The following is a 25,593-nucleotide window of genomic DNA, read 5'->3' as shown; positions in this document are numbered from 1 at the left end:
AACAGATCATAAAAATTAAACTTGGTCAATAAAAATAGAAATGTGTGAAAAAACATCGCTACAGTAGACATGAATTTTTTTTTCCTGTTCTGCTAGGCATCGTGTTTAATGCAGAGACTAAGACTACCGTTTGTATTTTCTAGTAAACTAAGCCGGAAGTAGCAGTCAGCTGTGTACACGTTACTTGGAATCTGCCAGTGATTCAGTTAAAAATTTCCCAATATCATAACTTTAAAGAATTTTTAAAAATGATCGGAAGAATTGTTTCTGAAACTAATATTTTATAATAGTTAATAATTTATTCCAATCATGTTATTTTAGTTGAAGCTTTACTATGTATACATGTATTTGAAATAAATTAATAACAATAAGCATAGCACTTTGGTACAGCCGATCACTATTGCTGGGTATATTTTAGCATGGAACAATTTGACCAATCACCGTTGATAGTCCTGTACTCGCCATAGCGAAAACTTTATGTTGAGATAAAATAGTCAAACTACAACAAATATGACTTATACGAGTCAATGTATGGCATTTATGATATTTATATCCATTCTCTATCCACTAAAGTTGGTTTCAAGGCTTTAATTGCGGTAATCTATCCGTGGTTGCTGTAAATAACTGAGTTTCGCGATCTTCCGATCACTTCACATACAATTTCGCAGAAATGAATGGAAACAATACTGAATGAAATTTTGAATGAAATTTTGAATAAAATTAATAAAATAGATCAGAAACATAAGCATGATAAGTGCAGATATAAAATGAACACTTTTTATAACCAGACAGTGTAATTACATGATTAATTTGCGTACTGAAGTACGCATTTGTTGACATAGTATTTCCGGTGTTACATGCTCACAGTAATGACATTGTCTTCGTGTTGGGGGGAAAAAACCATCAAAACTTTTCAACCCTGTGTATAAGGTGACCCCCCTTGAAAGCCCCCTAATTCTAGGTATGAAAAACTTGCCTTATACACATTCCCGTATATACAATTTTTTATTTTAACTACAGTGAAAATGTCATAACGTTGCCAGAAAAGTAGTTGTAATACGACAATAGAAAAGTCATGGCCACATATTTCATTTTTATACTGAAACCATGTATGATTAAGCTATTTAGCACTAAATGTTTTCCCATATGAAAATAAAATCTGACATTTGAAAATGAAATCCTGAAATAATTCAATACTGTCATGGTTATTGTAGGCAGGGATAGTCACCAGGTCTACCCCGTCTATGACAATCACCATATTACTCTAGCATTGTCAAACGACCAATCCGAACCACTGGGACACAGACTGAAGATACACAATGCAAAGGCTAATTTATTTCAAACATCGATCATTGGGCTTAAAGTGTGGAAATAATCGGCGTGGACACATAGGGTGCAGATTTATTATTGTCATACCACACTGTTACGTCAAAACAAATAATAATTTTTGTTTGTTCGGGTATTTACTTTACCTTTAAAACCCTTTGGAGATTCAGGTCAAGAAAAGAATCCCAATACCCGATGGTAGCAATAAGAATCAGATAGTACGATGGGTGGCCTGGCTCACTGTCAGTGTACCCTGATGGCATGGGTCATGCTATCAACGTGATAATCTTACATATTTTTTTCTAAACCATACACTAGAGGAACTGTCATAACTTTGACAACAGAAACAGTCAAGTCCATTAATTTCATTTTCTTCACTAATAACATGTACAACTGATTAAAATAGTGTGTAGAATAGGTAACGAACATGGATTTATAAAAACATATCTAATATCTTTTGTCATGGTTATTGCATGCTGGAATAGTCACCAGGTCTACCCCGTCTATGACAATCACCATATTATTCTAGCACTGTTAAAACGACCAATCCGAACCACTGGGACACAGACTGAAGATACACAATGCAAAGGCTGCTTTATTTCAAACATCGATCTTTAGGCTTTGAAGGCCAAGTAAAACCAACACAACAACTTTGCAGATTATAATATCCCAAATCATCAAATGGCACCAGTTCACCACTAGACTGTTCTGTATAGCAAGTTTTATCTTGAAATGTTCAACAGTTTTGGAGTTCTGCTCCAGAAATGAGCACTGCCCTCATTTTCAGTATAGGTCCAACTTGTCATCATGAAATAGAAAAAAAAAAAAAAATCCCAATTCATCAAAAGACACCAGTTCACCACTAGACTGATCTGTACAGCAAATTTCATTTAGAAATACTCAACGGTTTTGGAGTTCTGCTCCAGAAACGAACACTAACCTTATTTTCAGTATAATCTTAAAAAAATAGATCCCAAATCATCAAAAAGCACCAGTTTACCACTAGCAAATTTCAAAAAGAAATATTCAACAGTTTTGGAGTTCTGCTCCGGAAACGAGCACTACCCCCATTTTCAGTATAAGTCCAATTTGTCATCATGGAAAATAAATAAAAAATAAATAAAAATATTAATAATATAAAATTTGAAATCATCAAAAGGCAACGGTTGAGACGAAGTACAAATTGTTATGTGGAAAACGTGAAAAATTAAAATGCCACAATCTGGAAATAGCTAAACTTCACTTCAGGATCTGTTTGATTGACTATTTTTGTTGAAAAAGATGGAAAGCTTCTGTGACATCCTCCATAAATGAAATGATTAGGAACAGACGGACAGGCAGGCAGACAGACGAGGCGCTGAATATATCCCATCGCATTATATGCCGGGGAGAATAATAAAAAGAACAAAAATCCAAAATCATCAAAAGGACTCATTCCCCAATGGACAGATTGATATAGAAAGTTTCAACCCAGAGTTTAGCCCCAGAGACAGAAAACGGACAGCTGACGGACAGACATGGTGATCTCTATATCCCCTGTTCTTGAAACTTCGGGGAGAAAAATGAATAAGGCATCTGAACAGCAAAAGGTACCAGTTCAGCACTTGCCTGATTGATATACAAAGTGTCAAGAAGAAATACTGAACGGTTAATGAGAACCCAACCCTCATTTGAACCTTTGTGAATTTGTGGGGGACAATAAAACTGATATACAAATTATTTCTAATGAAGTATAAAAGGCCAAGCAAAAGCAAAATTAGATACTGATTCAGTTTCACCATCTGTTAGAAATAAAAAAAACATGTGGGGCCCCTGACATGCTACTAGGTTTTTGTCTATTGTAAAGACTGTTCCTCGCATATATAGGGTAAAATTCAAACGGTAAAAGGTGCTCATTAACATAATATCATTCTACATCTGCTCAACATGAACATAACATGATTATCTTTCTGTAACCGGTACAAATTTCAGTATAATGTCAAGGCTTAACACAGAAATGTGCCCTACAGCACTTTTCTACAAGTGAAAAGACCTTATTTTTATAGCATTGGTAAACGATCAATATGACACATCAAGCATGTCAAATTGCAGACACTCAATGCAAATACTTGAAAACATTTCAGTTTTTTACTTCTGTCTGTTCTACCATTTGAAGACCATGTCTACAACATATGTCACCTTATACTTTGTTAGTTATAACACTGAAGATGCCTTCAGTTGTTTATTTAGGGGATTAATTCCTGACAGGCATTCATTGTGTGGAATAGGGCTAAAGGCAACTGGTTGTTTATTATCCCAACAGGATGTCAGTAATAAAACGCTAGTTACCTATTGCTATTTTAATTATTTACAATGTCAAGAACAAAGGTCATTTCCAGGAGTAGAAACTATCCGTTTTAGTCCACTAGTCATTATAATGATAACATATAGCAAACCCCTTAAAAATGGCAAATTTCTACTAGTCCTTATGATACCTTTACTATTGGGCAGTTTGGCAAGGACTATAGAACTAGCGCCAGTTTCAAACGCTGATTTGACACATTTATCAATGTATGCAATGTTATTTTTGTAGGAATAACACAAATATCAGAACGATATATAAACGGCTAAGAATTTCAAGATAGAAAAAAAAGCGGAAACATGTCAGCCAATGAAAACAGTTGTCACTGCTGTGCCGGTAGCTTTAGGCCACACCCCCAAATAGGTTTGTATTGAAAGATGATTACGAAGCGAGCGATTTCAGTACTTTCACTTGCACATTTGAATACTTTCTGTGAATAATTAGAAGTTTTCTCTCCCAAAATTGATAAAACGTATCAAGGAAAATTGATATTCGCAAAAAAAATCACAATCGTCTTTTTCAGTTAACTTGCCCTTTAGAATGTGGAAATAATAAGCATGGAAATGAAAGGTGTGGACACATAGGGTGCAGATTTATTATTGCCATAGGATACCGTTATGCAAAACAAATAATAAAATTATTTGGCCAGAAACCTTTGTTGCATTTACTTGACCTTAAAACCCTTTGGAGATTCAGATCAAGAAAAGAATCCCAATACCCGAATCAGATAGTACGATGGGTTGCCTGGCTCACTGTCAGTGTACCCTGATGGCATGGGTCATGCTATCAACGTGATAATCTTACATATTTTTTTCTAAACCATACACTAGAGGAACTGTCATAACTTTGACAACAGAAACAGTCATGTCCATTAATTTCTTTTTCTTCACTAATAACATGTACAACTGATTAAAATAGTGTGTAGAAAAGGTAATGAACATGTATTTATAGAACATATCTAATATTTTTTGTCATGGTTATTGCATGCTGGAATAGTCACCAGGTCTACCCCGTCTATGACAATCACCATATTATTCTAGCACTGTTAAAACGACCAATCCGAACCACTGGGACACAGACTGAAGATACACAATGCAAAGGCTGCTTTATTTCAAACATCGATCTTTAGGCTTTAAAGGCCAAGTAAAACCAACACAACAACTTTGCAGATTATAATATCCCATATCATCAAATGGCACCAGTTCACCACTAGACTGATCTGTATAGCAAGTTTTATCTTGAGTTGTTCAACAGTTTTGGAGTTCTGCTCCAGAAATGAGCACTACCCTCATTTTCAGTATAGGTCCAACTTGTCATCATGAAATAGAAAAAAAATTAAAATCCCAATTCATCAAAAGGCACCAGTTCACCATTAGACTGATCTGTACAGCAAGTTTCATTTAGAAATACTTAACGGTTTTGGAGTTCTGCTCAAGAAACGAACACTTGCCTTATTTTCAGTATAATAAGTCAACTTATCGTCATGGACAAATATAAAATAAAATCTTAAAAATATAGATCCCAAATCATCAAAAAGCACCAGTTTACCACTAGCAAATCTCAAAAAGAAATATTCAACAGTTTTGGAGTTCTGCTCCGGAAACGAGCACTACCCTCATTTTCAGTTTAAGTCCAACTTGTCGTCATGGAAAAAAAATTAAAAAATATTAAAAATATTAATAATAATATAAAATTCGAAATCATCAAAAGGCACCAGTTGAGACGAAGTACAATTGCTATGTGGAAAACGTGGAAAACGTGAAAAATTAAAATGCCACAATCTGGAAATAGCTAAACTTCACTTCAGGATCTGTTTGATTGACTATTTTTGTTGAAAAATATGGAAAGCTTCTGTGACACCCTCCATAAATGAAATGATTAGGAACAGACAGACAGGCAGTGATGGATGGATGGATGGATGGATGGATGGATGGATGGATGGATGGAACTTTGTTTGAGTGGGGGACAATAAAACTGACATACACATTATTTCTAATGACATATAAAAGGCCAAGCAAAAGCAAAATTAGATACTTATTCAGTTTCACCATCTGTTAGAAACAGAAAAAACATGTGGGGCCCCTGACATGCTACTAGGTTTTTGTCTATTGTAAAGACTGTTCCATCTCATATATAGGGTAAAATTCAAACGGTAAAAAGTGCTCATTAACATAATATCATTCTACATCTGCTCAACATGAACATAACATGATTATCTTTCTGTAACCGGTACAAGCATCAGTATAATGTCAAGGCTTAACACAGAAATGTGCCCTACAGCACCTTTCTACAAGTGAAAAGACCTTATTTTTATAGCATTGGTAAACGATCAATATGACACATCAAGCATGTCAAATTGCAGACATTCAATGCAAATTACTGAGAAATTGAAAAGTACTCACCTATCATGTGTTGAATACATGTTCGTACAAGCACAGGTAGAAATCCGTGGTAAGATGAAGCACCAGTGGCATCTATAATACTGTTTAACCTACAAAGACAGTGTGTAAACTTGAACAACACAGTAAACATCCTTTCAGTCAAGAGGTGAGGTGAGGTGAGGTGAGGTGAAATTGGGTTTAACGTCCCGTCCAAGATTCTTGAACTTATATAGCGACGTGTGTGTGTGGCTGTTTGTACTAGTCAGGACTGATGCCGATTTATAGTGCTAGCTCACTGAGATACCATGCCGCAGTTTAACATGAATACCCCACTCAGACACAGTATACTGACTCCGAGCCGACCAGTCCTTGTTTTAGCCCCTTAATGCCGAGCACCAGACAGGGTAACAACAAGTACCATCTTTTAAGGTCTTTTGGTATGATGTGGCAGGGGACCTTCCGCTCTCCTGGCGGACGTTCTACCACTAGACCACGGAGGCGGTTCCTTTCAGTCAAACAACAGGCCTTCACAACTTGCTTTCACTAAACTGTTTCTATGCAGTGTTTCTTGGGCTTCTTCCAGAAAGCGAATATTTACTTACAGTGTTGGCTCTGAAGTTTATTCTAGTTTTTATACATTTCTTATTGCTCAAACAATTACCACCAAATCTGTTTAACTCCTTTAATTAGTTCCCTATCAAATTATCATGATTGGGAGTTAATGGAAATGTCCTTACTTTGGATTTCTCTCAAGGTGTATGATAGATGTCAATGTTCTCAAAGCAGCAGCTTTGATGTCCTGAAAAAAGATGTGAGACTGATTAGTACATGGCAATCACCTAATGCTAAACAAATGCAGGAGAGGAGAGGACAAGAGAGGAGAAGAGAGTAGAAGAAAGGAGGAAAAGAGAAGAAAGGAGAAGAGAAGACAGTAGGAAAAGAGAAGAGAGAAGGAAATGAGAAGAGAAGAGAAGAGAAAAGAGAATAGAGGAGGAAAAGAGGACAAGAGAGGGAAGAGGAAAGGAGGAGAAGAGGACAAGAAGAGAGAAGAGAAGGAAAAGAGAAGAGGACAAGAGAGAAGAGAGGAGGAGAGGAGAAGAGAGGAGGTGGAGGGAGGGAGGGAGATTTTATTTATTACTTCATATAAAATAAATATTAGTATTTTAAGATTTGCTTGAAGCGTCTTTATTCTGCTCTTTGATGGGCCTGTGGTGTTGTAAGAGTTAAGGATAACCTATATGGTTTGTCATTCTGGGTATTTGTTTACGATAGAAATAGGTTCCAGTCATTTCAATAAAACTTACCACTAGGTTAGGTTCTTTGAGTTCCACAATATCAACAAGCTCCTCTATGAGGCCTGGATACAGGATCACATTCATATTTTCTTGAATAGCATTTGAGTACACTGTAAACAAAAATATAGGTAATATTAATAATTATCAGTTTAAATGAGTCTTAGAAGAGGTTCAAACGATCATTCCAAAATGTACAGCACAGCAAATTTATTTTGGGATAAAATTGATACATTTATCAGAAGAGAAAACTATTACCATGAACAAAGAGTGAGTTGGGTTTTATGCCACTTTTAGTAATATTTCAGTAATATCACAGCAGGGGACACCAAAAATGGGCTCCACACATTGAAACTTATGTAGGAAATCGAACCTGGGCCCACTAGTCAGCAATATTACAGCTCTATGATGGTAGTCTGTAAAAAAATCAAGTCTGGACCAGATAAGCAAGTGATTTGAGCAACGATCCATACCGTAGGGGTACGATAATACGCAATAAAGCAAGTCACCGAAACTGACCACCAGATCCCTTTGGTTGCCTGTTATGACTATTATAGGTTGCTGGGGACCTATTCTAACCAAGAATCTCCACAAGGGTCATTCACATACTAACCAAGTATAGCAATAGCTTGAAGTCTGGCCTGAACACACTGCACTCTGGCCTCATAGTTGGAGAACAAATGGGCCAGGCGTATGTGAGTGTACAGCAGAACCTGAAACAAACACAATCATGTATTTATTAGAATTACACAAACTACGAAGGAGAGTGAGAGTTATTTCATTTGTATTACAGGTGAGAGGAGCGCCCACAACAAGCATGGGGAAAAGATTTTGAACCAATCTGATTAAACAACAAAACATAAATTCATCAAGGAAATATTAAGTTATTTGCAAACCTTTTTAAAATTCCCCATGCTGGCATTCTCATAGACATACAAAAAAATATAAATGTCAGTACATATGGGGTTAGAAAGCAAATTTCAAGATTATTGTGATAGCCGTGTCCACACAGGTGGCAGCAATGTTACTGAGAGGGAACAAAGGTGTCATGCACTGTCATCTTCTGTTACAACCAAGCACTACTCTGCATGGCGAATTGTGGCAGCTTAGCTGGGCACATATGGCCCCTTTTGGACTTGATAGTCCACTGCATTGCTCTACCATGACTGACCTGTTTATCTGCAGGTATACTGTAGTTCTCCAGTTGTTCCATGATGGTTGATGGGAGAGAAGCAGCCTTGTCAACATTGTCCATGTGAATACTTTGAATTGAATTTGATGCACCCTGCAATCAAGAAAACTTGCAAGTACTTCACATTTCAAACAGGAACCTGCTGTTGATGCTCTACAAACATTTACCTTTCACCTTGTTAATACTGAATAATTTCACGTAACTTGACCTGCATTTAATGACTTGTGTACCAAATGAATTTGGTTAAAACAATAAATATTAATTTCGTCAAAGGTATACAAAAACCAATGATGGTTACACCAGGCATTGACCTTTTCTGGAACTGTGGACAAAAAAATGGTTACAAGAATACAAAATGTCATGGCTAACACAAATCAGAAGTACAAATAGTACTACTTCCAACTACGCAATAGCCATAGTACTCTAGCACTGGTTAACGACCAATCAAAACCACAAGGTTTAGACTGGAGATACGCAATGCATTGTTAAGTGAATGCAGTCTGCACACAGGCTTATCAGATCAACAGAAGATAAAGTCATCCAGCATGTCATTATGAATCCATACCATTTCAGGCAGGGCCAAACTAAATTTCAGCAAAATTACAGCTGAGAGCTGGTCTTTCCATATAGTCATGTATTCAACATTTTACTTGCCTTGATAACCCTCAAATATTGAAAAGGATATAGTTGAAAAGCAGTCCAACTTACCTTTTTTCCAGATTTTTCATCTTTATTTTCTGTGTAGAATTCAAAATGTAGAGTTGTTGCACTAGGTGGAAAGTTCTGAAAAGATTGAAAAGCACATGCATGAGGTTTCATAAACATATACTTAACATCCGGCCATCTAACATCTAAGCCATTACTTAAGAAAATGTATTTCTTATTTATGGGGTTGAAAGAAATGCTTAACCAGAATTATGACTGGTTATTGAAAGAATACAAATGGAAATAGTTACACGCTAGTTTTACATAAAGCTTTGCACATTTATACACATAGCCTTAAATTTTACATTAAATTGTATATTTATTAATAGTGGGAAGATACATCGATGTATCAGTGGACCCTGATTTTATACGTCTCAGGACAAATATTGATCATAATCACACAAGTAAAAAGTATCGATTTTTACCTTAATTATTACCTTAAATATATTCTTTAATAGATGTTACACGAAATACTAATTACCAGTGAAATTGAGTAGTAAAAACATAAATATTTTCATTCATTGAGCCATACTTGATACTGTCAACTGTATATCGTTAGTGTGTCAGCTATTTGGCCATCCTGGCTATTAAAAATATTGCTTAAGCACCACATATAAGGGCATTTGCAAGTATCATGATACGTATCGGATCGTTGGCAAGGTATCATGACACATATTGTATCGTCCCGGCCTTTATATTTATATACTTATCCCGTCTCACACTATGCATTTCTTCCTTCTTCTTTTGAACCTTATGTGGAAACATGCTTGAACAAAGTTTCCATCTTCTAAAAAAAAATTCACCCAAAGTCTCTTTTTGTCGATGGGCCAACGTCCTGTCATCTATAGATCGTGCAAGTGAGGTCCCCAGCCAACGGTCAAGGCATCAACAAAGAGGTGTTGGGTCGGGACGAACAGCTGCCAAGCGATGCTTGAAGGAATTCCGCCTAGTGTGTAATTATTTACAACCTAGAGAAGAGTTCAGACATGTGATATGCAAAACATCCCTCCACCGGGGCACTGAAAACTCTATCCTTGCTGGGACTGCTATCCTTTTTCTGGCGGCTGCATAAGCTTGTGGAGCAGTGATGATCACAAGAGCTCTAGAGCAGGCAAACCACACGCCCCAATCATGGGACAAAACAGAGAGAACTCTATAGCAGACGAACAAAAACATTGTCCCGAGTTCTGAAGAGATAATGGTGTACATGCAGCCAGTTCCCTGTAGAATGAGTGACGTGCTCAGTGCATTTGCAAGTTGATAATGTTCCCTTGATAATGTCTATCTTGATCGTTACACATGTCAATCTTCTTGAGCAACAGATTGAACTAACGCCGAGGATAGTCTGGTAATTCCGTGAAGTAGGTAAGGGAGGGCAATGCCAATGTAGACTGTCATAACGTTTCCAAACCGACACAGCCAATCCAATTCAGGCGATGCGTAGCTGAATGAGTGAGTTAGTTATACCTAACTTATAGCAATAGTCCAACAAGATCACATTGATTCTTTTATAAATGTCAATGCAATAGAATAACCAGTCTTGATCATACAGTATGGTGGGTGGTCAGATGAATGGGGGACACACACAACGCTGTGGTCTTCATAAAGTCAGGAAAATCTGTGGAGAATGAAACGGATACTGCGCCCTCCATCGATAGTGAAGTGATTGTAGATGATGTGGTCTTCAAAAAAGACAAGGGAAGTACAGCAACAATGGACAGCCTGTTCGCTTTGGTTTCTTGGCTGACAATAGTACAGAATTCTTGAAATGAAACCTTGAAACCGCCGATCCATCGAATGCTTGACAATTGGGAAGGCAGGGCATAAATCAGTCTCAGAAAGTTGGCGACATTGATGACATTAAAAGACAGAACATGTGCCCTGATTTCGATGTTGATGTCGACCCTGAGGGGAGGAGTGTAGTTGTCACTCCCCATGTCAACCCAGAAGCAGAGGGTATCTGTAGGGCAGAAGTCATGGCCTGCATGAGCGACACCGCCAGGCTTGGTTGCCCATGAACTGGAGGCGAGGCTGCAAGGTGGATCTACTGGGAGAATGTTGATTCGAATGTGTGTCCACCGGAGATGAACCTCGATGTGAAAAAAAGGGTTGATGACGATCGTCATGTCAACAGTGATCCATGGACTAATCCCGGAGAGGCGTATAACGATAGAAGTCAGCACAAGAGTGGTAGTCAGGATAAGGTGACACAAAAGGGTAGACTGCACATGATGATACAGATGCAGACGTTGGGGGGTATTGATTCCAGCCTTGTTGACGATACTGTATTCGCTATGCTAAAGGTTATCCCTGGAAAAGTCTTGTGGCCAACTTATCAAATGACTTGTAGAAGGAGAGCAATACCGAGTCGAAGATCAATCTGCCAAATCTGAATTCGAATACTCCCCCGAATGATGGTCAGGGTCAATCAGTAGACCCGACAATTCGGAGAAAGTTGATCCCCCCCCCCGACGTCAATCGTGTAAGTGTCGATCCTGCGAGCAGCAAACCGTAGATCTGAAATGTTGATCCTTTGATGAATGATCCCAAGAGCATCTATCCCTCGATAGTTGATCCCTGGAACGGCAACTCCTTGAGGAAGGACGGCCATCCTTGTCCGAGGCATGAGAGCGATCCCGGCTCTGTCATTCCTCAAGAGCAGTTGAGGACTAAATTGAAGTCGGAATCAACACCCGTCAACTTGGGAGCAACTGCGTCCTGAGACGAAGTGGTCAGTTCAGTAACGACAGGAACATCCCATGGGGGACAATGAGGGACTTGCAGCCAACTACTGGAAGCGCTCGGAAGGTCAACAGTAGGGGCTGTCGAAGCTGGCTTGGACGAGTCTGTGGTGTGCTTCAACACAGGCGAACTGGGGACAGACGGCTGGACCGTTTTAGTGGGAACATCGTCAGTGAGGAAGCTGTCTGAGACAAGGAGGCTATGGTTGACGTCAGAGGTGGTTTCAAGACTGGAACGGTGGAGGGGACAGCCAGCTTAGTAAACCATTTGGGCTTCTTAGCAGGAGAACATCCTTTGTCTATATAGCACCGGCCTGGACAATCACAGTTGTGATCATAAGGATCAGCAGTTGAGTAGCTACATCTTCAAATTAAGACAGGACGGGCGTTTATTAATTGTGTACCCTATCTTTCTACAGGATAGTACTGTAAAGGTTTATATGAAAGAAGTAGCTTACGCAAAAACAACAAAAATGTATTCTGTAAAATTCAAAACATGTCTCCACGATGAGAATGATGTGGTAGGGGTAGTCAGGTGATCAAGTCATGTAAACTCACATCGCACAAGATTACAGTGCGTGACCAATTTGCTTGGGGGGTGAACATGGTGATGCTGTGATGTGCTCAGTGAATTGTTTTTTGAAGCTGGAAACTTTGTTCAAGTACGTTTTCAAATAAGGATCGAAAGAAGAAGGAAGAAATGCATTGTGTGAGATGGGATAAGTTCATAAATTCAGTTTTATATCAGATCATAATGGCCAGCAGATGTAAAGACAAATACCAACACATAAACCCACCTGATGTACGTTTGGACAAAGAATTCTTTACAGTAGCATCTTAGAAAATTGTCAGTGATCATACTTACACTCAAAGCCAAATTCTTGCAACATTCGGCAAGTCCAAATCCATTTTCCTTTCCTCCCCAACTCTGAAATAAGGACATATATATTATGAAACTAAACTATTAGTTAGTATTACTGGTTATGACAGAACATGTTCACAAGCTTCAAATTGTTAGCCTAAAGTGTAGATTTTCAAAACATGATGTGTAGCATCTTCCCTGTTTTGCCTCCAAAACAGTATCATGACTACTTTGTACAGGAATAGTTTCAAGTTCTATTCCCATCTAAGCATTTTTCTTTAGCACAGTTGAACAAGTAAAAAACACTGGGAAGAAACTGAAGATACACAATGTACTGGATCATCTTGCAGTTCTTTTGTTAATGTGAGAATGATGGGAATGTACAATTCAAATACATGTATCCTCCATCATAAGTAATTATTGTTATTCAACAAACAACCTGTCTCAAAATGTAAAAAAAAATCTGCAACCCATTCTACAAAGGACAATACTATCTAATTACCTCAGCTAGATGTGTCAGTCTCACAACCAGGGCTTGTTTCTTATCTGGATTTAAACGTGTTATGAAGTTGGACCTTTTGCTGAAAATAACAGAAAAATAAAATAAATCACAGAAAATAACCAGGTGTTTTTCAAAACTAAAACCATGTCATCCTCCTCCATGTTTTTTATAAATACGTTAGTTTAAGTTGTTATTGTAAATGTGTTTGTAAATTAAAAAAACAATAGCAAAATTATTGCCTGGAAAGATAATGGTTTCATGCAACAGAAGAAATTTTAAAGAATACATGTATTAATTGCAAAATATGAAAACATAAAAAATGTCAAAATGTGTAACTAGCAAAAGGCCCCTTTTCAGCAGATGAGAAATGCATATGCCAAGTTTCATTGGGGTGGGGAGAGAGGAAAGGAAGACAGTAAATTGACAAATCAAACTAACAGATATAACATCAAGATGGCAAATGATAAAACATGTTCAGAAGTTTGCTGCTTGAGGCATGACAATATCTAGCAAATGCAATTAACAGGAAGTGATTAGAATCAGTCACAAATGTGGGCTGCCATCCAAATTCTAACTATACCATTGATACAAGATCGTCATGTTTGTCATCTTACAATAAAATTCAAAAGTAACTCTTATCATGTCTTTTTCAGATCATTGCAATTTTTTGAAACAAATAACTCAAACTTCTGCTTTTTCTTTGAGTGTACTGGTGTTTGACTTGGCTGATGATATAGCCTTTCTAAAGACTTCTGATTTTCATAAAACCTAGTTACTGTTGCCTTTGTGCATACAACAGGCATTGGTACTCTGGACATTCTAGCCTGTAATCCCTACTAAAGGGACCAGTTGATATTTACCTGAATACATAGAGTAGATTTAGAACACCAAGCACGACAGTCATGTCACAGGAGGCCAGCAATGTGGTGAGATGTTCCATGGAGTTGTACAGGTGACGAGAGAAGCTGTGCTCAATGAGCAGAGCTGTGAATCGCAACACCTCCAGGAGGAGGGTTTTGAGCTGGAAAGGAATACAGTATTGAGTCAGTCTCTAGGCATCAATTCACATACTTTTTACTCTGTACACATGGTCAAAAAGGTGAGATTTTTCTAGTCCAGGAATAAACTAGGCTTCAGGATTATAACCACTGGTACAGATCGCTTTACTTGCAATAATGTGTTTACACATGTTAGTGTGCAGCGTTAGAACTTGGCACTAGTCCTGTAGTCAGTGCCAAACTGCCCAATAGTAAAGGTATCATAAATATAGAATACTAAACGAGCTCCCGTGTAATACCAATTTTATGAAACGAGTGAATAGTTCTGGTATCTGACGAGCGAAAGCGAGTCAGATACCACAACTATTCACGAGTTTCATAAAATTGGTTTTACACGAGAGCGAGTTTAGTATTTTATTTATTACTTGTCATTTATAATGTTTTTAGAATTATACTGTTGAGTGTAAATAGGCTGACACCTACACGATCCATGGCATAATCCTATTGAGTTTAACACAATAATACTTCAAACACGTCAAAAGTTGAAACGTATGAATTTAATATCATACAATGGTCCACCTTTAGAATTCAGGCGTTCGTCCGACAAAATTATCGTAGTGCTAAGGCTATCACAACTCACATAATTTAACTTAGACTAACGACTGTCGTTGCGCTAGAGTACGATCGCCTTGTGGAACGGGGCCTTGCACCTCAAAGTTTACAATCACGTCACAATACCCGATGACGTAATTTGTTGAATTTTGTTGCAAGTTCCATCAGCGAAACAATGCCATGTGACGTCAGCCTAGCAACAAGGTTGCTGGGGTCATCGAGTGTGCATAAGCTCCTCCCAGTGATCTATCATCTCCACACACAATGTCGTTGAATACGCCGAGGGATGTTGAGAGCTTTCAATATTTGTTCGTGAAACGTGTTCCGAGAGTACATAAGCACGCGTTTTGGTATTACACAATGTGTAATAAAGCTGTATGTTTATTAAACGGGTGATCTCTTCACGGGCAAGTAATAAGGACTAGTAGAAAGTTGCCATTTTTAAGGGTTTTGCTATATGTTATCATTATAAGGACCAGTGGACTGAAACTGTTAGTTTCTACCGCTGGTGTGTGCATCATTTGGCCATGAAGTGACACATTATGAACTATCTTGAATGCTGGATCTTGCCATAACATAGCACCATCGCCACATGACCTACAGCATTCCTTAGTGACACCACAAACAAACCATAATCTTTTCAATCTAATGTAACACACAGGGTTCTGGAAGATTTCAATCAAACGTGCACAAACCTTCTCATTTCCAGAGACATCACAAGCAAGCGTCCATTTCTTCTCAGTCTCCTTCTTACATGCCTTTTCCAATACATCATCAAACAGGTCGAGTATATCAGACCAGTGATACAATTCACACTGAAAAGAAGATGTGGTCTCATACAGAACTTGAAATTATTAATAAAAATAAAACACTTCATAAAAATAAAATCTTTCTATTATAAGCACAATTAACATAATTGAGTTGGTGAAGAAATATAGTAGTTTTTAAGATCTGCTCCGGCAACGAGCACTACCCCCACTTTCAGTCTATGTCAAAGTTGTTGCCATGGAAACATGTAAAAATAAACAAAAAATCCCAAAGTATAAAAAAGCACCAGTTCACCACTAGACCTATCACTATTCCATCTTTGGTGAAAGAATATTGAACGGTGTTCAAGCTCTGCTCCGGAAACAACATCTTGCACAGATGCATGGACACAGACACATGGACAGACGGACATTATAATACCCCTTGCAAAACGTGTTTTTGGTGATAGCAAGCAATACATACCTTTCCAAAGGTCCATGTTTTCACAGTTCGGAGTTCAGCAAGAAGATCATCCTCCGAGGATTTCAACTTTTCTATCAAAGTTCTGCAATCGGCAGGCTGTAGAGAAAAATAATAATTAAAGATAACCAATTGTTTCCTTCGGGTAGACTTGAGTTGAACTTATTAATGGTGTTTTGAGGATGCTGAGTAATCAGTTAATACACAATGTCTTGTTGGTAGACAAAAATCAAGTAATCGATCAGAATTGCTTATGGATAAGATAGTTTAAGGTTCTGTACACTGTTTTAGGTCACAATATTTCATATCGCTCCGCTGGAGTGAGTGAGTATGGTTTTATGCCGCTTTTAGCAATATTCCAGCAATATCACGTAGGGGGTCACCAGAAATGGGCTTCACACATTGTATCCATGTCGGGAATCGAACCCGTGTCTTCTACGTGACAAGTGAACGCTTTAACAACTAGGCTACCCGACTGCCCCTCGCTCCGCTGGATACAATAGCAAGAGGACTGAATGCTACGGAGGACCATTATGTAAATCATTGTCAAGGGTCTTGTTTCCCTCACAGTAATCTTCTTCTTTTTTTAAAGAGATTCCAAACAGAATTACATAATAACGCAGATACATTTCACAAATATTCTGTCGAAATGTTGAGTTGGTAGTATACACTTATTTCTTTTGTCATCTCACAAGTTTCCATGCATCAAACATGTTAACATATAGTAATGATGTGTTTAGCTGTTGGGACAACCCTTTCCAATATCAGCATGCTTAACTTTCCAACTGGAAAATGTTATGTTGACTGAAAATTGAAATTAACGATAACCCTTCCTATTTACACTTATTTTTCATTTAACTAAACTATTGTGCTTTGGTGATGTTCTGATAAGAACGAATCTTCTCGTTAAATGCGGATGTTATCCTGTTCTATTTCCATCCAATTATGACATGAACTTTTCGGCTACATCTTTCTGCTTCGGTTTTAGTAGTGCATTAAATTTGTCAATTAAAGCAACTTTCTTAGCAAGGGAAAGTTTGATACACTTTTTCATTGCCACTCCCTCAGCCATTGCAATTGATAACGACAAGTTGTGTTTACTGTTATTTATTGACACGTTCATGACAATGGGTTAATCTAATTAAGCTGAGGGGATCAGAGAAAAAGTCTCGAAATCTGAATTAGATTGTCCGATTTGGACAGATTCCACTGTATTACAAAATACTAATTGCATACATTTATACACTTACAGAAAAGGACATATTTAAAAATAAGTAATTATTCTAAAATAATCTATACTATATAGGGATGGGTATCGGAGGGTCACAGTGTATCACAATATTTTGCAATGCACAAGGACATATTGAGATACGCATCATGATATGTTGTATAATTCTAAATTTTTATTTCAAAAATTGTGGAAGCATCGGTGGTGAGTTGGTTTGGTCGCCATCTCTGTGTTGTTGATTAGGTGCCTTACTCTGAGAAGTGTGGGTTCAAATTCTGGATGGGACTCAACCAAAAAAACTAACTAGAATTCGTACTTTAAAGAGAAAGTGTTATCCCAAAAGTAACATGTTATATACAGGTGCAGTTAGATATTTGATGTAAGAATGATTTTATTATTATCAATAGGAAGTCATGCATCCATTTTCCCATTTCAACTAGATGTTTTATGACTTAAGGCCCTAAATTTCAACATATGTTGCAACTTATTTTATTGTAAGGATCAAATTTCAATTCAGTTTCAATGATGTCACAAAGTATAATGTCGCATCGTCAGTGTTGAGTCTAAGTCCATCAATTTTTTTAGAGCTTTCTTTATTTGAATTCAATGTTTGGTATTTTATTTGGGTTTCAATTAGTCTTTGTATTTTACATTGCAAAAGATGTAACATATTCTACAGTAGGAAAAATTATCATTAATTTACCTAATTAATTATGCATGTTTGGACTGTCACTACTTAGTAATCCTAAAATGATAGGTTAATATCCACCATTTTGATCATTTTCTGGTCCAAAACATAATCATGTTGTAATATCTTAACTTTTAACGGTATTGATAAAAAATAAAACCAAACATATATAATAAAGTTTGGAGTGGTCCTTTTCAAAAGAGGTTTATGTTCTAATCATTGTTAATAGATAATGATTATCAAAACAATGTAATCATGAGTCATATGAAATATTACATACAAATTTCAACCTATCGGGACGTAGGTGTTGCTAGGTTTGCTAATCAACAGTTGCTGCTATATAACTGTCGGTTGCGTTTAGCCTTCCACAAGTTCCAGAGTCGCATCGTCAGTGTTTAGTCAAAGTCCATCAATTTTTTTCGCAAGGCGATATACGCATAAGTCTGTCCAATGTCTCAAACATTAAACTGAATCTCATGCACTTTACTCATTAGCTGCCCACACATGTCAACCGTCTGTTGGCCGAATTCTTCCCTCATTCATCTTTGTCAATTGGGGTGTGTCCTTGTTGTCTCCTGCCATAATGTCGACCTAACCTAGAAATATTCCCGTACCATACAAATTTGTCAGGTCAAACTACTCAAAGGTTCCAAAAGCAGAATACAGTTTGTTGCCTGGAAGTCTGTCAGTCACGTCAAACAGTATTTACACATTGCCTAACTCTATCAGTGATACGTATCATGGAAAGATTGAACCTCAATTTACGATATACCAGTAATAGAGGATAAATATCACGTTTTTCTCCTTTTTTTGACATTTAAGATTAACAAGATTACATACACTGAAATACGTGCAGTAATAAATATACAGTGTTTATGAAGGTTATTTTTTATCTTAGCTAAGCATTTATTAAGACAGAAATTGACAGGTAAACAAATATGGCGGACTCTGTGAAATCAGCACGGGACTCGATACTGATATACCATGGGCCCCTGAAGCAGTATGGTGATATTACTGAAACACCAGACCCATATAAATAGACCTGGTGTTTCAGGATTATCACTCTCCTGCTTCAGGGGCCTTGGGGAAATACCTGTGGTGACTGATGCTGACCGATAGTGTCTGGTCATCCTTGCAAGTTGAGCATACACTAATCGACAACAAAAACAGATGACAGTCTGGTTGCAGCTCTTTATTTAATATTCTTTGTTGTGATATCCGGTCTCAGGTTGTAGTGTCCTGCTGTTTTTTTCACCAAAATAATATTCTAATAAGAGACCCCTATTTCTAATTTTGAGAGCGCCCTGGGTGTTTATTACGTCGAATACAGTATCTGCCAACAACATCACCCAAAGATAACAGAAGTGTTCAAACATGAAACATAAAAACAAGGATTTGGTGAGTAGATTTAGTTTCTGGTTTCATGTGGGTTGGTTTTGCTTCATATGTAATTCTAATCTAAACAATGATTTCAACGGATAGCCATGATAACAGAGGTAACTTAAGCAATGTTAACGACACTGTTCTGCTAAAAGCCATGGTCTGTAAATAACACTAAAACCAAGTGACGTGTTGCCAAAAATCTTATGATGGTTATGTGCAACACCTATTTCAACATGGTCATTTTTGGGTCTGCTGGGAACCACTTTCATATTTTATTTACAAATCCTACATTCACATTTGGCATCAATCCTTCAAAAAGCAGCAACCTATTGTTTCTGAAATGTTCACCTGTAGTGGTCAACAACAAATAACCTGATGCTTTTGTCATCCATCATTTGTTTTGTTTGTCTGTTGTCTAAAGTCGCACTAGCAATATTCCAGCTGTATTCAGGTGGCGGTCATGCCTTCAGGATGTTCATGGTACAATGCAGCATAAGAAACTGGTACTAGTCCTAAAGTCCTTGCCAAACTGCCCAATACGGCAATAGTTAAGGTATCACAAGGACTGTTAGAAATTGGCCCTTTTTAAGGGTTTTACTATGTTATCATTATAAGGACTAGTGGACAAAAACTGTTAGTTTCTACCGCTGCAATGACATGCAATCAACCAAATCACTGAGTCTGACTACCTGATTCATCGAGATTAGGTTGCTGAGGAGCAATTCTAACCCACAGGGGGTTTGATGTTTACATAATTTTGTGTCTTCTAAAATGTGACTTACTGTGTATGATTCTGGGCTGTATCACTTAAAAATGGCAACAGATTTACTCAAAATATGTTGTTACAGGTTGTTACACTACAGTTTGAGTTGCACATTGAAAAAATAAACACACCATAAGACATTTTCAAATGCTACCTTGTAGACAAGGTCATCCCAAAAGATGGAAGCAAATTGCCATATTATGCATCCATATCACAAGTCTTTCTGGTTGAAGGGTGACAATCGAGCTTCCCTTGATATCGAAATAATCTACTTTTGATTAATGCTCATATAAGAAAAAGACAACTAGGATTGCCTTATTTCCTTCTGACTCTTTAATCACTATCAAATAACAAGTAGGCCAAACACACATCACACCCTTGCCATCCTCCAAGCACACAAGGCAGTGAAATAACCTCGAACACAGATTCCCACCTCAAAAGCAATCAAATTCTAATTCATGACTGATTTCAATTTTGCCTGTTGTGTACATGCTGTTAATGTTTAACAATTTATAAGGGGGTTCATTTTCAATTAATCAAAGTTGAAAGTAGAACTTAACCTACTGATCAAATCGATGAGAAAGAGTAGAATACAAACTCTCCAACAGGGAATCATATAAACATGCTAAGTCTGTACAGTCAGATTTTCTCTCGATTTTTTGGTTTACAGTTATTTCTGCACAAAAATCCTGGTCAGTATTATTAAGCGTGGAAAATAAGCAAAAAAAGGAACAAAAATTTCTTTCAAATTTTACACTTATTTGGGCTGCAACGAATACACAATGAGGCGAATACGATACATATCACAAATATAGGATATCGAATACGAATATTTTTATTCACGAATGCAACAAGTCAGTACTTGATGTATTATTTATTATGTTCAATGAAAAATACAGTGATCACTTGCTACAATGCTACCTTTGGGGTCCAAATAATTGATGAGCGTTATAGACAATCAGCCATTTAACCGAGGTGGAGTTGTACATGACCCACACAACAGACTACTGCATGGTTTGTACATATTCCATTTAGGATATCTTGCTTTGATAAATAACAGATAACTTCAAGTCAAAAACACTCTGTAAAATTATCTGTTGTAAATATTCGATTCTAGTGACCACAAATAACGAATTCAATTCATGAACATTGATGAAGGGATATGGTTCGAATCACCGAATTCACGAATGAATCGTAACAGCTCTAATACTTATTCTTCAACAAGAAAGAAGTGAGCACAGCTCACATACCCCTGTTGTCCCCGCTGGTCAACAACAAATAGTAAATAGTTTGTTAATTAATGAAATATACCTGTTGCTTTAAGTCAGAGGAACTGCCCTTTTTTGTAACCCCATGAGGATGCATTATATTTGAAAAGAACACATGTTTTTGCAAATATATCTAGTGTGGGATAATCAATGCTTAGCACAACATACATTCTTGGAATCCTTTGATACTGGAAATTAACTACAAAGCATGACGCATACTTATTATACATTGAATGAAAAAGAGCAAAAGAGAAAACTTTCAGAATCTTAAAAAAGATAAAAAATAATCACAGTGGTTAATGTAGCAAGTTTGCTGAAGCTAGGATACATAATATTGTAAACATGGATCGTAAAAAACCTCAAATGTTTTGTTTCACTATGATTCCATGGAAACTGCAAAAATAAAAAAGTTCAGAATCTTCAAACTAGCAAAAGGCACAAGTACTCATTGTGGTAAATAGGTGTAGCACGTTTGGTGAAGCTAGGGTGCATGGTTAAAAACGTATGGGCCGTACAAAACACCCACCCTAAAAGTTTAAGTTTCTTAATGTTTTCATGGAAACGGCAAAAATTAAAAAGTTCAGAATCTTCAAACTAGCAAAAGGCACAAGTACTCATTGTGGTAAATGTGTGTAGCAAGTTTGGTGAAGCTAGGGTGCATGGTTAAAAAGTTATGGGCCGTACAAAAGCTCAGACGGAAGGACGAACGGATGGACAGGCGTAACGCTATACACCCCCGATTTACTAAACGGGGGTATAAAAAGCTAAACTTAATTGGAATATGTTTTGTTTGTTTGCTTGTTGTTTAACACCTCCCTGAGCACTATTCCAGCCATATGACGGCGGTCTGTAAACTATCGAATCTGAACCAGACAATCCAGTGATTGACATCCTGAGCATCAATCCACGCAACTGGGATCAATGACATGCATCAAACAAGTCACTGAGCCTGACCATCCGAACCTGTTTGTCGCCTCTTACGGCAAGCATGGGTTGCTGAAGACCTTTTCTTCCTCGAATCTTCACGGGTCTAATTGGAATATGTTACACCGTGAGCAGTGTGTTAGTTGGACTTGCTTCACTGGTCTTGTAGTGAACAATTTGTATGCATGCCTTCCTTATAAACTAAGTTTGCATTCACAGCAAAAAATACAGCAATCTTTTCAGTTTCTATTCGTCTGAACTTTTCAATATTTTCCACAACATCTGTAAAGCTATATACATGATATAATTAACAGAATGTGTGGTAAATATCAAACATAAATTAACATGGTACTCAACCATGTCTGCTAATCATTTTATGTCATATTTCAAAGAAGAAAACACATAAACAAGAAAATGTCAAAAGGTTTAACAGAGTAAGGGTGTTTCCATTTCAACAATCCGTCACATGCACTCTGATCAGGTGACAAATTGATTACTTGTAGTGGCATAAATAATAACCCATGCTACAACTATATATAGCCAACGCGAAGAAGTCCACATCAAGTAACATCAGTGTTCTGCCAAGAAACTGAACAAGGACAGGGACCCCTTCAGGATAAAAACATGGGGTCATTTTCAAAACTTATGGGGCCACACGCTGAGAGATCATAAAAATAACCCATAAAATCTGATATGCAGGTTACGAATGCAGAATCCACATCCACAGGTAATGCTAGCGATACATAAAATGTTTTCCATGGCTTCTGTCTCAGATGTAATGTTATGTATTGCTGCAACTACGTCTGATGTCATATTTTGTCTCAACAGCTTGTTTGTGATCAACGTTAGCATGTCTCTTCAAGGTACTCGTTCCAAAATAATAAATTAGATTTAGAAAAGAAAATTAAAATTGATCTATCTCAGAAGATTTTTCCCGCTGTCAGCTCTTTATCAGTTTCCCTCGTTATTGCTCCTTTCAATATAGCACTAACTCGGTAATAGCGCTTGGTAACGCATGGCTCACAAAATGTACTTACATTTTTAATAACCTCAAGTTTTTTTACTGACACAATGTTTTCACCCCATCTCGAAAAAACATTGTCAGCTGATCACCACGAGTACGAACACCGTAAATACCAGTCATCAAATCCTGAAGTAGGAAATCTAATTCCTTTATTATACTATCTGGTTATCAAAAGTGTTCATTGTATATCTGGACTAATTTTTGTAATTTATTTTATTGATTTTATTCAAAATTTCATTCAATATTGTTCACATTAATTTCGGCGAAGTTGTGCGTGAAGTGATGGTAGATCGCACAATTCACCATTATTTACAGTAACCATGGTCAGATTACCGCTATTGCCACATTTAAACTAACTTTAGTTGCCAGAGAATTGATACATCTGTCACAAATGCCATACTTTGACTTGTTAAGTTGTTATAAGTCATATTTGCGGCAATTTAACTATTATGTCAACATAACGTTTTAGCAATCGAAATACAAGTAGCGCAGGGGAGTCCCTATGGTGATACATGTAGTGCGGGAATTCTCTACAGTGACTGGTCAAATTGTTACATACGTAAAAATATCCTGCAATAGCAATCAGCTGTAACAAAATGATACGCTTTTGATTCTTATACTATCAAATATATACTGTAAAATTTGAAACTAAAATAACATGATATTGCAATATATTATTATTATATATAAAATAATAATTCAGATACAATTTCTTCCGACCATTACATCCAAATTCTTTGAAGTTGTATCATTGGGTACTTTTTAACAGAATCACCAGTAGATTGGGAGACAAAGTGTGTAGAGCTGATTGCTATTTCCAGAAGCTACACACAGTAATCTTAATCTCTGCATATACACCAATGCCTTGGAGAGCTGGGAATATAATTTAATACAATATTTTTTGTTGAAAAAAGTTTGATATACCTGTTTGTTCAAATGAATTTGCTAACGGGATACAATGTGTTTTACTTAAAGCGCATAACACTCAATAAATGGTTTTTTTACACTGTGAATCATACAGAACTACTATTCTAATCTTTTTTCAAACTCTGAAAAGTGCATCATAGATCGTGTTAGGTAGGCAGTGCATGTGCTGTTGGTCATCTACCCCCTACAACTCCACCTTGGTTAAACCGCTGATCGTCTATAACGCTCATCAATTATTTGGACCCAAAGGTAACACCGTAGGGAGGGATAATTGCACAATGTGTAAGCTTGATTCTGATTCAACCATTTGGGACGTTCAGCCAATAAAGGTGCGGAGAGCAAAATGAGACACAAAAAAGAGGAAGTTTACATTCAATAATTGAAACAGCTGTGCGAGTGATATAAAATATTTTTTAAGACACTTAGTGTCCCCTATAATTTCACAAAATAATCCCAACTACCTGAATGAGCCCAATGTCTACTGAGCGTAAATATTATGCACCAATCAAAACATCATTGTGGGAATCCCTCGAGGCCGCAGCCTCGGCAGAACAATGTAACATATGAGAGTCCTTATTCACTTTTATGCCCATTGAAGTGTTACATTGGAGTCAGTATTTAGATATTTATGAAAAGACAAGGTGGCGGCATTTTTGACAAGTTTAAACATTCTTTTTTTCATCTTTGGACATGGGAAGATAATATCTGGCTCAGTTTGTTTAATTTTGACATGAAAACACTGATGGTACGCAGACATGTTGGGACGAACGAGGACAGACAAAACCTAAGTTTTCTTCATATAAATCTGTTTTAATTCATTTGCATTTCGGGTAGTGGGTACAACTTGCCACCCAAAATGGGATTAATACATGTGAATATATCAATGTCTTGAAACTCTTTCAAGGTTAAAAAAAAATCAAAAAGTGTTGGGACAAACGGAGACAGACATGATGCTTTAAAATAGCAATTTACAAGAAAAATTAAATGTTCCCTGAAGTATGGAATGAAACATTACAAGTACATTAAGATATAATCAAACAATTAAAGGTTAATTACAACTATTTAAGCAGCACAAGACAAATAAAAATCAGGGTTTTGTGTCGGGACGAACAAAGGACAGACATTTGTGATGTCGGGACGAACAAAGGACAGACATTTGTGATGTCAGGACGAACAAAGGACATACAAAGCAAAACAGGATAAAATACA

At 37.1% G+C, this 25,593-nt stretch overlaps 1 protein-coding gene across 9 annotated transcripts in view; it reads right to left on the bottom strand.

Annotated features, from left to right (window-relative positions):
• Positions 1–25,593, bottom strand: part of LOC124146150 (E3 ubiquitin-protein ligase HUWE1-like) — a 98,459-nt gene that overhangs the window by 62,143 nt on the left and 10,723 nt on the right. For all 9 annotated transcript variants that reach the window (XM_046516290.2, XM_046516294.2, XM_046516295.2 and 6 more), the window contains exons 3-13: positions 16,183–16,278; positions 15,648–15,767; positions 14,203–14,363; positions 13,343–13,421; positions 12,844–12,906; positions 9,241–9,315; positions 8,512–8,625; positions 7,954–8,053; positions 7,353–7,453; positions 6,786–6,847; positions 6,070–6,158 (exon numbers count right to left, since the gene is read on the bottom strand). In XM_046516290.2, coding sequence (XP_046372246.1) covers positions 6,070–6,158; positions 6,786–6,847; positions 7,353–7,453; positions 7,954–8,053; positions 8,512–8,625; positions 9,241–9,315; positions 12,844–12,906; positions 13,343–13,421; positions 14,203–14,363; positions 15,648–15,767; positions 16,183–16,278 — 1,060 coding nt within the window. The remainder of the gene's footprint in view (positions 1–6,069; positions 6,159–6,785; positions 6,848–7,352; positions 7,454–7,953; positions 8,054–8,511; positions 8,626–9,240; positions 9,316–12,843; positions 12,907–13,342; positions 13,422–14,202; positions 14,364–15,647; positions 15,768–16,182; positions 16,279–25,593) is intronic.

Source organism: Haliotis rufescens, unplaced genomic scaffold (assembly GCF_023055435.1).
Source record: "Haliotis rufescens isolate VD_foot unplaced genomic scaffold, xgHalRufe1.0.p SCAF_16, whole genome shotgun sequence".
Classification (NCBI taxonomy): domain Eukaryota; kingdom Metazoa; phylum Mollusca; class Gastropoda; order Lepetellida; family Haliotidae; genus Haliotis; species Haliotis rufescens.
The sequence above is the reverse complement of the archived record's forward strand: the minus strand, read 5'-3'. Positions and strand labels throughout refer to the sequence as shown.